The sequence below is a fragment of the Psammomys obesus genome, unplaced genomic scaffold (genome assembly GCF_907164565.1).
Source record: "Psammomys obesus unplaced genomic scaffold, mPsaObe1.curated_primary_1811, whole genome shotgun sequence".
In the NCBI taxonomy this organism is placed as follows: domain Eukaryota; kingdom Metazoa; phylum Chordata; class Mammalia; order Rodentia; family Muridae; genus Psammomys; species Psammomys obesus.
This window is the reverse complement of record NW_026591086.1, coordinates 40850587-40863211: the sequence shown is the minus strand read 5'-3', so window position 1 is coordinate 40863211 and position 12625 is coordinate 40850587. Positions and strand designations below refer to the sequence as shown.

At 43.0% G+C, this 12625-nt stretch overlaps 1 protein-coding gene across 2 annotated transcripts in view; it reads right to left on the bottom strand.

Moving 5' to 3' along the window:
- Positions 1 to 427: 427 nt before the first annotated feature.
- Slain1 (SLAIN motif family member 1) overlaps positions 428 to 12625 on the bottom strand; it is a 55284-nt gene continuing 43086 nt past the window's right edge. For both annotated transcript variants that reach the window (XM_055609927.1, XM_055609928.1), the window contains 3 exons: positions 9689 to 9844; positions 2608 to 2893; positions 428 to 1544 (listed from right to left, as the gene is read on the bottom strand). In XM_055609927.1, coding sequence (XP_055465902.1) covers positions 1469 to 1544; positions 2608 to 2893; positions 9689 to 9844 — 518 coding nt within the window. In that variant the 3' untranslated portion in view covers positions 428 to 1468. The remainder of the gene's footprint in view (positions 1545 to 2607; positions 2894 to 9688; positions 9845 to 12625) is intronic.

Genomic DNA, 12625 nt, shown 5'->3' with positions numbered 1-12625 from the left:
TTTTTGCTCTATATAGAACTGCCTGCAAAAATATTAAAAGTTAATGAATAACTGTAGGCAGTTTTTAAACCTTTGCTGAAATACTCTGACGTCTGCAGAAGAGGTCATATACAGACCAGTGGCACTGTTTCGCTATTTTACTGTACTAAGTTTTCAAACCCAACATCCAAAGGCTACCCAGACCCCCACAGGCACTGTGTTCATTCACAGATGTGTCCTAAAGATAATGTGTTCCACTGGCCTTTCTGAAACCCAATCTTGTCACAAAAAAGAATACCTCGAATCTCTTAACAGACAAATTTCAGAAAAAAGAAGACCTAATCTTTATAATGTGGGTTTTTGAAGAGTGTCCCAACGCCCTTATCCAGGACCATCACCACGGCAACTGCTCCAACAACAGCAATGAGACACAGGCATGGCATTCTCACTTTTGATGCTGCACATTTCAGGCATGACCTGATATTGCTGAAATAGAGTCTTTATTTCTGAACATTCCAAAACAGCAGTGTAGACAGTAACAAACAGTAAGTCACAGACCATAAGAAAGCATTCATTAGTGCAAATGGGTTTTGTAAAAGGTCTATCAAAAAGATTTATTTGCTTTAAAATGCATCCATTTCCAGAAGCGTTGTTAATAAAACATTACAGTTTCATCCTTTGTAATAAAGTATTGAAAATCAATTGTGTTTGAGTAGCAAACATTGCGGGTCTTAAATGCAATGAGCTTGTGATACCATCATAAATATGAAGCTCATGTACGACAATAAATTAACAATGAAAAAGACAAGACTGTTTAACTCTGCCGTCTGGCTGTCTCCTTGCAATGCTTTCGACTAAATTGTGCTCATTCAACGTAAAATTATGTCTCGAATTGTATGGTGTATTTTTGCTGATATACCCCTAGAGCTAAAAAAATAGTACCTTACCACAAAAATATTTTTATGGCACAAAATTTAACTTGTTCCATAGTGGTTCACATAGGCATAAAAAGAAATAGGCACAAAAAATAAAAATTCCTGTAAACTATAAAAAAATTAAAATTCAAACCATGTTATAGAACCTAGTTGTAAATATGCAATGTAGTAAAATCCAGAACATGTAATGGAAAGGTGTTTAGAACATGTAAGTAAAATGAACAAGGTACTTTAAAAACCTCATATGGCAAAGCATTATTGATACGTCTCAATTCTTTCAAAAAGTATTCAGGTACAGAGCAGTTCTACAAAAACTTCCTAGATCTAAGTGTAACAATACTGCAGCCACAGGTTTGAGAGCACTGCAGTATCTCAGGCAGAGAGTAAGTGCAATCATTAGTCTCTGGTGATTGGTCCACGGGGAAATAATGTAGCACATATGCTAAAATGTGACAGGGAAAGAATATCCCAGCATCCACTGCTACCCAGCCAGCTAGGTAACACTACCCTCATTTTCACTTCTTTCCCAGTCTTCAAGGGTCCATAAAACTGCCTCAGTAGCAACCATCTCTCCAATTTCCATCCCTCAGTGTGCTGAGTGAAGACAGGGGTTTGGGGGGCTGCAGGAAGCTATGGAGAGATGAAGAGAGCAAACGGGCTGTTAATAATCTCATGAGTGACATCATCTTCTGGTCCCCTCTCCCATCCACACTTCTCCATCCAATACTGACAAGCTTTTGGCACTGTGACAAACGGGTATCAAGCTACACCCCTGTGGGTCCTCAGAGAGCATGCCAATCTGCAGCAGAGAGCCAGAGCTGAGAGCCACGTGTGTCCCACGTGCATACATTAATTTTCACTGTGAACAATATTTTAAGATTAAAAATAAAAGGTAAAATCCTTGATGGAAAAACAGCTAAAAACATAAAGCAACTTTATTAAATATATAAGCACATGCATTGATTCTTACCATTTTAAACAAAGATTTTTCTATCATGTAACAAAGAACTTGAAAAATAATATTTAAAAAATATTTCAAAAAACAATTTTGAAAAACCCAATGTTTTTTTCAAGTTTAAAGAAAACAGACCCTCTCATGTTCTCTGACAGTAGCAATCTTCCTCCTTCAAGATCTATAGTAAAAAAAAAAAAAAAAAAAAAAATGAAGGGTCCCCAATAATGGACATATATGTAAGTCATGTAAATTCTGTTCGTCCATAAGCATGCACATCTCTGCATTTAGCAAGGAAAATGAGCCATGATTTACTGTCACCAGCCGTGTTGAAAATGTGCCCTGTATGAACTTGACATTTTGAAGTTGAGAAAACCGCCTGCCTGGGCCATCTGGAACTTACGGATGCAAACTGGCCAAGTTCCTGATGAGTCAAACTAAGATGTTTTCAAACCTTGGACAGAGGTGCCACTGTGAGCACAGATCTGAAGGGGCCAGGACACTAGCCACACAAGTAACTTGGGGCATGGTTGACTAAAAGTTCCATAGAAGGGACAAGGAACAAAGCTGAGGTAAGAGGCAAGGGAACGTGACTACACAGAGACACCCATCGCCTAACCGAGAAAGCAGGGTCCAGGACGTGCCCTAGAGGACAATGACCTATGATTAAACTGAGTGAGGGTGAGCTGGAGAAACGGAATTTCCAAGTACTGATGACGTTACCTGCACAAAGGTTCTCACCTTCTCACAGGCTGTGCAATTTTGCTCCGAGGCAGGTTACCCCCATTTATTGCCAGTGAAGGTCGTGGAAGCGCACTGCGGCCCAGGATCCCAGGAGCTGCGGCTTTGCTTGGCGTGGGGATGCCCGTGTTGGAATATAACTGCATGCCGTTGGATGCAGGCATGCTGCTGCTGCTGCCCTGGACGGTCGGGCTCACATAGGCTGTGGCCTTCAGGGGCTGCCGCACCGGCACTGGGAAATGGCCCACGCTGTGAACTCTGTGCTGGATCTGACCTGGGGATGGAACTGTAGGAGGAAATTTGAGGATCTCTCAACTGTTCCAAGACAACTTTGTCTTTGCTTAAAAGATATTAGCATTTCTTTCAAGGTTCATTCATTATTTGTGTGTGTGTGTGTGTGTGTGTGTGTGTGTGTGTGTGTGTGTGTGTGTGTATGTGTGTGTGTGTGTGTCTGTGTACGTGCAGCAGATGCTTGTAAGCCACCTGAGGTGGATCCTGGGAACTGAAGATGAGTTTTCTAGAAGACCAGCAAGTGTTCTCAACAACTGAACCACCTCTCCAGCCCCCATTAGAATTTCTTGAGAGCTTCTCTGAGAATGTGTTCATGACAACAAAACATGGGGACAATTTAACAGCTGTACTTACAGAAAGGAAGTCAGGAGTGATGCTTGTGGGCACAAACACATGTCTTAAGTAGCATTCATTATGACACTATCTCAGGGTTTATTTAAGGAGTAAACAAATTAATCTACGTAAAGCCTTAGTACCTAAAGCCCTAAGTAACCACTCAATTAAAAAAGCACCATGCTGACCTTTATAACAATGGCAAAATCTGTAAAGTGAAGGGAGCAATCTGCGTAACAACCCTTTTTTGTTGAACATCATTTTACAGTCTGCAGCAATAAACAGGCAGAAATACTTAACTTTGGGCTCCTTTTCTCTAAAGATGAAGAGAAAACGTTAATTTGACAAAAACCATGGCACAGTTTTACCTTCATGTATGTTTTTTAAGGTAATTGTTTATAAATGAAAAATATGTTAATTAAACCACAGTTCAACTTGTGCCTCTGGCTCAACGTCTTTTGCAGAGTTATAAGTAATAAGCCTTGAGCTTGTACATGGGTGATCTGCAGTGAGCATCCCCATCTGTGGACAGACAGCTCCACCAGCTCCTCACGGATTCCCACACTCCACCCAGAGGGGAGACAGCTCCCAAGACAGCACTGTCCCTCTGTCATCAGCTGCTGGCCACCCCCACACTGGAATCACACCTCTCTTCCTTTTGTGTGTAGCTCCCGTTAGCCAGTATTATGTGTCTAAGAGCCCCACGGGCTGTGCTATAACTATGCAGTGTTCCGCCGCATGGGTGTCATAACTGATCTGTTCTCCTGATGGTGAAGACCGGACTGTTTCCACCGGGATTTTATGAACAATCTTTAACGTGTTTTGTTGATAAAGTCAACTTCCTAAGTTGGTTATATACAGAAGCTCCTCAACTGTTAGGATGAGTACATTCAGCACAGTCCCTGGATATAAAATCAAAACACAAAGACCAACGATACTATAAACGCCATCTATGACGGTGACTCTTCACTGTCAACTTGGCCAGCCCAGAGTCAACATGGAAACACACATCTGGTCAATGAAGGTTTTCCAGGAAGAGTGTGAGCGGAAAGACGTGCCCTGAATGAGGGAGCACCATCACATTGGCTCCGGACTGCACAGAAAGGGGACAGCTGGCTGAGCCTTCAGCACTCGGTGCAGATGGAACGTGGCCAGCCACCCGCTCATGCCTTCCCGCCGTGATGGAGTGCAGTCTCAAACTGCGAGGGAAGATAAACTCTCCCTTCCTTTCCAACCTTGTCAGGCATTTTATTACAGAAACAAGGAAATTAATATATCAGAAAACTAGAAGAAGCTAAATTTGAAAGAAAAAGAAACTATTTACAAAAAAAAATTAATTAAATATTTAGAAATAATTACTTTTAGAGATATAAAACCTCTCATACAGCTATAAAACAATGCTGAGACATATTAACAATGAAAGCCTACTTCATAGCAATATAGAATACTAAAAATGCTGCTGACTGACCTAAAAGTAACCTGCAGACTCAATGAAATTCCGATTTCATTTGAAATGAAACTATGAAGCAGTTCTCAGAGACGGCCCTACTGATGAACCATGTCCCTACGGAAGTGAGAAATAAAAAATTAGAAAGACTATAATGCCTGGGTCTCAAGATTAAAAACCCAAGGTCAAGTCTCTTATGACACCATGCTGCCATGCCAGTTTTCTTTACTTGCCCTCTCCCGAATCCTACGCCTTGAACCTGAAATATGGCTGTCTTAGTCACTACTCCATCGCTGTGTGGAGACACCATGCCTACGGCAACTCTTATAAGAAAAAGCATGTAACGGGCTGGCTTACGATTTCAGGGGTTTAGTCTATTATCATCATGGCAGAAAGCATGGTGTCATACAGGCAGGCGCTGGAGCAGTGAGGACTTCATCCTGATCCACAGAGAGAGAGACTGGGTCTAGAAGTGGCACACCCCCAATGACACACTTCCTCCAACAGGGCCACACCTTCTAATCCTTCTAATCCTATCAAACAGTTCCACTCCCTGGTGACCAAGCATCCAAATACATGAGCGATGAGGGCCATTCTCATCCAAAGCACCACAGTGACTAACCTAACACACAGTAACACCTCTTGTTCATTGTTCTGTCTTTCTCTGAATGTGATTTTTCTATTTTCTTCAATTCTTTCCATATACTAAATAGAATCTCACTGCAAAGAATTCCCACAATCTGTCCACTATTTGATAGCTTAAGCATGGACCCACAGATATTTATATGGAGTTATAAATTAGTATCTATTATCATTATTTATTCTGTGGCTTAAATGGCCTCAGCTCTGGCCACAGACCATTTCCTTCCAACATGTTCATATCAGTTTGAGTTTTTCAAAGCTAGACATTCTGAGTCATGTCCACTCTACTCTATTTTGGGTTATATTAATTTTATAGCATTCAAAAATGTTATTGTCCACACTGAGTTACAGTCAACAAAATTCCTAATCAGCCTCATATTTGCTAGTGTCAAAACATTTTATCTTGCCCTACACTTAACTCATACAGAGAATTTATATTTTTTCTCGGCTAAATTTCTTCATGATATAATTGCCTTGCTGTCTAAAAACAGATGACGTAAAGCTAGCGAACAGTCTCTGTTTCACATCACTAGTAAATTCATAAATTATCTCTGCCTTTATCAGACACTTCACTAATTTAACTAACAGCCATGGCATGCATTCATCCGTAGACTAATCTTTATTTTACTCAGTCATTCACTACGAGTTCATTGTGTTCAGGCAATATGTCAGGTCCTGGGAACAGAAAATGAAATAAACTAAGGTCCAAGCCCAGAAGAGCTCACAACCTTGTAAACTACAGTAATAATAAAGCATGACATGAGCTGGGCACTCTCTATCAAAAATGCTTGGAAACAGGCATTGGATTTAGATTTGGGGAATTTTCAAATAGGAGAAATATCTATCATCTATCAATCAATCACCTGTTTATCACATGGGTGTTCTGACTGAATGTATGTCTGTGCATGCCTAGTATCATGGTGCCCAAAAGAAGGCACCAGATCCCCTAGAACTAGAATTATAGGTTGTGAGCTATGATGGGGCCCTGGGGATCAAACTGGGGTTCTCAGAGAGAGCAGCCAGTTAATACTTAGCCAACCTCCAGCCCTCAAACTCAAGAACACTTGCGTATCCATACACATAGCTTTTCTGTTGGTTTGACCATAAAATGTCCCCTCCAGGCAGGCTTCTATGTTGAAGCCTTAGCTCCTAGCTGTTGGCCTTTTTCTGAGAGGTACTGGAAACAGGAGGCAAGGGAGCCTACCTGGAGAAGCAGGTCATGGGTCATATTCTGGAGGGCCATACCTTGTCCCTAAGCCCTTCCCACGCCAACTTTTCTTTGGCTACCAGACAGCCAACAACTCACTCCTCTACCTGATCTCACAGGAAGACATTTGCTGTGCTCAGACCCAGAGCAACACATCCAGCCAGTCATGTGCCACATCCAAAAACAGAACCAACATGAACTTTTCTTCCCTTTATACGGCTTCTCTTGGTTTTATTTTTTTTTTTAATTTTATTTTTCGCATTAGTTACATTTTGTTAATTCTGTATCCCAGCTGTATCCCTCATTCCCTCCCCAGTCCCACCCTCCCTCCCTCATCTCCTCTCTGCCCCTTTCCAAGTCCACTGATAGGGGAGGACCTCCTCCCCATTCATCTGATCCCCTGTTTTATCAGGTATCTTCAGGACTGGCTGCAAAGCCCTCCTCTTGGCCTAACAGTACTGTTCCTCCCTTGGGAGGTGGGGAGGTCAAAGAGCCAGTCATTGAGTTACTGTTAGAAATAGTCCTTGTTCCTCTTACTATGGGAAACCAATTGATTACTGAGCTATCACGGGTCACATCCGAGCAGAGGTTCTAGATTTTATCCTCTCATGGTCTTTGGTTGAGTGTCCATCTCAGAAATTCTCTTGGTTTTATATCAGAGTGATAAAAATGTAACAAAATATGAAAGCAGGGTGGCGGCTCTCACTTCTGACCTTGTGGTTCCTATCTTGGTCTGCAAGGAGGAAGTTGTTAATTTGGAAAGTGTTTAGAAAAGCAGGAAAAAAAAAAAAAAAAGCTCCTGCAAAGCTGTTCTTTGGTGGTACAGATGGGAATGAGGACTCTCCTAAGAACCAGGCCCCTGAGCCACGGTCCAAAAGAGCTCAGCTGGCTCTTCTGCTTGCTAGAAAACTGAAGTCAGTCATGTGATACTGCTTTTGCAGGTACGCAGTAGCACACAAGAGTGATATTTACAGGGCCTCTGCCTAAGTTCTCAAAGAACAGTAAGGAAGACAGACCAGACAGTGTGTGGAAGGGCCAGAGCCTTGGAGTTGAGACTTCAGAATTACTGACGCGATAAACATGGGACATTTGCCAAGGAAACCTACAGGGAATGAGGAGAGCTGGTGCAGGGAGAAGCTTATGGTGTGCGGGAGGCAGAGCCAGAGGGGCACGGCTACCCAGGCGCCCGGTGCTCGCGCGCATTCTAACACCGCATATCAGAGCGCTTGACACTGTGACGGCAGTTCCTACCCTGCTGGGACTGGGCCTTGTCTTTGTCTATTCCTTTCTATGCCTTTGCTTTCTCCTCTGTTGTGATGGAAATGTTTATGCTGCAACACTTGATGCTGGAAGCATGTAACCTTTTCTTGATTTCATAGTACTTCACTGTTGACACTTGGCTTAAGTCTTAGGGGGACTTTGAACTTGCGAGTTTTGAGCATGCGGCAACTGTCGAGACTATTGGAGTTCATGGAGACAGATTAAACATCTTTGGGATTATCAGGTGAACAGGAGCTGGCCAGGGGCAAGAAGCCGCTTGACTATGAAAGGTCACCCACAGGCATGGGTACTGAAGCCTTGGTCACTCTTTTGCAGTGGGAGGAAGCAAGTCATGGGGTAGGTCACTCAAGGAGTGTGTTAGTATGCTTTGTCCTTGGGCCCCCTCTGCTTATCTTCCGTGTCCTCCTCCTCTACATGCCCCATGACTTTTCCCTTGTCTCAGGCCAAAGCAATAGAGCCAGCCAGCCCTGGACCAAAAAGCCCCTCTGAAAATGTAAAAGAAACACATCCTTCTTTCTTCCTTTTAAATCACCTCCCCCCAGGAACGGCAACAGAAATTCCCACTCATTACGACTGAACCAAAGTCCAAATACAAAATTTACTTATGTGCACATAACTTAATGATAATTTTATACAACACTGTAAATATGTGTATGAAACCAAGTTTCACAGTACAGAACTTTCTGCTTAAAAGAGCCTTTGAGAGCTTAAGATCTTAGAACATTTTTATTCTTGATTTCTAGGTTGAAGAAGAAAAACTGGACCAAAAATCTACCCCACCCTTGATCTGTTCTATAGTACTCAGGAAAATCTGGATGGCCAGGAAAGCACTAAAGACTTTCCAAATGATGAAGCCTTTCGGTTCTGCTATGAAGAAAAAGCAGAAGAAATAAGTAAAAAGGCCAGTGGTCCATGAAGTACAGCATCTTGGTAGCTAAAAATATAGCCATGTTTGACTCTGCATTTCCGAACTGCGCTAAATTGTGACTTCGCCTATTTGAAACTGTTCCTCAGCAACAAAAGGGGAATGATGATGGAAGCCATGCTATGGAGTTGTTGGTAGGCTGCATAAGATAATGGCTGTAAACCAGCTAGAACAGCTCCTTACCCAGACTACATACAGTCACGTTGTTGTTCAGAGCTAGGACATAAAGCAATAAAAGACAACCCCATGTTGGAGAGTAAGCTGGTATCCAAGATCGGGTTTGAGGAAGGAGGGTTTGAAAACCCCTTGAGATGTGCTGTAGGCAGCCCTCTGCATACTCCACACCCTCTTACAGAGTGTGAATGTAGGGATAGGATGAGCACCTGGAACTACCACGTCCCCACAGCACCTGAAAGCACACGCCACCAGGGTCAACACTACATTGCTCACTGAGGGGTAAGACAGAAGAGAGTGAATAGTGCTATGAGTATGCTGGAATGGAGAGTGTAAAATTAACTTCTACACACTGAAATACATATATTCATCTTTGAAGGAAAATGCTTTAGAATAGTGAAAACCATGAGCAAGGTAACAGCTGGACCAAACTAGTGTGCTTCTCTTGAGACATAATGCCAGACTAACAGAAAGGAAGGGGAGGCTCTGCGTAGGAGAGGGGTTGTATAATGGCACGCTAGAGATTATTTGGTATGTCTACTATAATGACTACACTCAACTGTAACTGAGTGTAAAGGCCCCTATCATTTCAGTGATAGCAGTTGGTAACATGGGCACTGCAGGCAATACTACTTGATCACACTGAAAACTAAGTTATTACACCAAGTCTCCTGGAGTATGCCTAAATGTAAAAGAAATGCTGGAGAAATACGTTATTTTCCTACTGGTGTTCCAACTCAGTAGAATTACTAGAGCTGCCACTCTGTTGTGTTACACTTACTGCAGGACGGGACCCTGGAAACCCCACTTCCAGCTCCGTGCAAGCTTGAGTCAAAACTCTGACTGCTCCTCACTGCCACGGGAGAGCTGAGGGTGCTACTGATGGCGGTGGTGCTCGGCATCCGGGCCAGGTTAGGCATACTTCTTCGTAGCTTATCTGAAAGAAGAAAGGGTTCCCCTGAGTGTCGTGCCAACAGAAACATTTGCTTTCAGAGTACATGATGAAAATTCCATTGAGGTCAGGACATAGGGAACAGCATGTCCACTACAAACAAAGGGAGAACGAACCTCTCATACGAGTGATACATTCGCTAGACTATTCTAGCTGGTGACGAGAGAAAAATGTACATTCTAGAACAAATGAAAAAGGGCCGTCCTGATCAATTCACTGTTTGTTACCACCCACTAAGGAGATAACACTCCATCAAATAAGATTAGAAAATGACCCTCTGGCCATTTAGAAATAAAAACACTAAAGATAAAGGTACGTGCATGTTTAAAAAATAAACAATATGAGACTAAACACCAAAACTTACTAAAGGTTAACAGCTCAAAATGGAATAATCAAAATTCCAATTTTAACTGTCTTAGGATAGCTACCACTCAACAAGACCCATTAACTCCTTAAAAGTGTTAACCCTGCTGGTAAGCAAGCTGTTGTGTACTCAAAAGAAACCAAAAGACAGAATGACCTGATTATTTTGGTTTCTCTCCTGCTAGGTGCATCTTCGGCCACCAGGAGGTGGCAGAGAGTTACGCACAAGCGGCCTGGCTCAGATTTGAAAGCATCAAGAAACTGTTCAAGATTACTTCCCAGCGCTCTCACCTCAACCCTAAAGCCCCAAATTCTGAACGAGGGTCAGATTAAGCCTCCAGGGTATGGGCTCAACACCCCACACAGACTTATCTCCCGACGCCCTGCTCCTGCAGTTCTGCCTGTTCCCAATGGCAGGGAGTACTCTCTTACTGGACGCAATGGTCCCTCTCCTTGAACACATTTTTCCATCCCACAGAAGGAAGGAATGAAGAGAAGAAATAGTATTTTATGGGGCATATGGTAATGACAATCACTCTGTATACGTAAGGATACCACAGTGTATGAGACCACCAGTTTCTAATTCTCACTGAGCTTATGGTTTAAACCAACATTTCTTTCTTTCTTTCTTTCTTTCTTTCTTTCTTTCTTTTTTAATTTTAATTTTCGAGACAGGGTTTCTCTGTGTAACAAACTCTGTGTGTCCTGAACTCGCTTTGTGGCCCACGCTGACCTCAAACTCACAAAGGTCCTCTTGACTCTGCCTCCTGAGTGCTGGGATTAAGGGCATGAGCCGTCAAGCCTGGTGAAACCAACATTTCTTAGCTTTAGTTCCATTATCAATCCCAGAGAGAAAAACTAAGATAAATCTAAGTGCAGCTTGTCTGAAATGAAAGAAATTAAGAAACATTTTGAAAAGTAGGGCTAAAGTTGTGGAAGACCTCAAACCTAGTAATGCCCAAATTTGTTGTAATGTTTTTCTTTGCTCAAATCTGTTAAGAATTCTCTTTATGAATGTATGCTCCGGTACGCTGGAGTGTGCCAATCAAGGCACACACTCTCCTGGTCATTCCTTTTCAAGCTGGCTCATAAACCAGCGCTGTGCTCGACTCCTCACAAAGCATTGCCTCCAACCAGGTCGCCACACCGTCTTCACCGCTTATTTTCTTTAACTGCACCTCTGTCTAGCAATGCTTTGCTCGTTGGTGTAGTCCAGTGAACAGACAGCAAGCCAAACAAGTATAAAAAGCACATTACCTAGGAAGTATAATGAACTACAATGAGACATTCCGGGAAGTGCAATGATAGAGGGCAGAGGGCAGAGGACCTAAGCCAACCGGCAAACTTTTGCTAATACGCTGCTGCTCCTCCTCCACAGAGGCACTCCTCCTTACACCTGCCCGCTGAGGGACCTGCCACTCCCTTGAGTTCCCGCCCCTGCACAGTTCTACAGTATTCGGCCATAGCCTCTTCTTTCCCCTTACGCTCCAAGGACTCCTTCCAAATCCCAAATGTCTAAAACCATCGATAGTACCAAACGGTACAAACACTGTTTTCTTGTACATTCAAACCTATGAGAAAGGATTAATAAAAGCTTATAAGCAAGTCAATAATAAACGTTATTTAAAATCTATCGCTTATCTCTTAGTTACGGTTACTACCGCTCTGATGAAACAGCATGACTAAAAGCAAGTTGAGGTGGAAAGGGTTTATTTTTGGCCCACGCTTCCACAGCACTGTTCATCACTGAAGGAAGTCAGGACAGAAACACAAACAGGGCAGGAACCTGGAAGCAGGAGCTGATGCAGAGGCCATGGAGGGTGCTGCTTCCTGGCTTGCTTCCCCTGGCTTGCTCAACCTGCTTTCTTATAGAACACGACACCGTATGCCCGTATGCCCGTACGCCCGTATGGCCGGGGATGGCACCATTCACAATGGACTGGGCCCTCCCCCAACAATCACTGAGAAAATGCCCTACAGGCGTCCCTATAGCCAGTCTTACAGGAGACTTTCTCAGTGAGGCTCCCTCTTCACCAGTTGTTCTACCTTGTGTCATGTTGACATAAAACTAGACAACACAGTTTATTTCTGATAGTTTCCATCTAATATCTTCTGACCTTGGTAAACAGGGTAACAAAGCACAGACAACGAAACCTCAGATTAAGGGAAGACTATCTCCTTGAGGCTTCCCCTGGGCTCCTGACAGTTGAAAGTAAGCCCAGGGTTTCACATGAGCAACGGCATTCCACCAATAAGCTGCACCCCCAGCCCTACTTGAGGCCTATTTTAAATAGTATATTGCCCAGCTTCTATAGTCCCTAGCCCTATACAGCAGGCATGCAATATATTCAACAAAGTGTGTGTGTGTGTGTGTGTGTGTGTGTGTGTGTGTGTGTGTGTGTG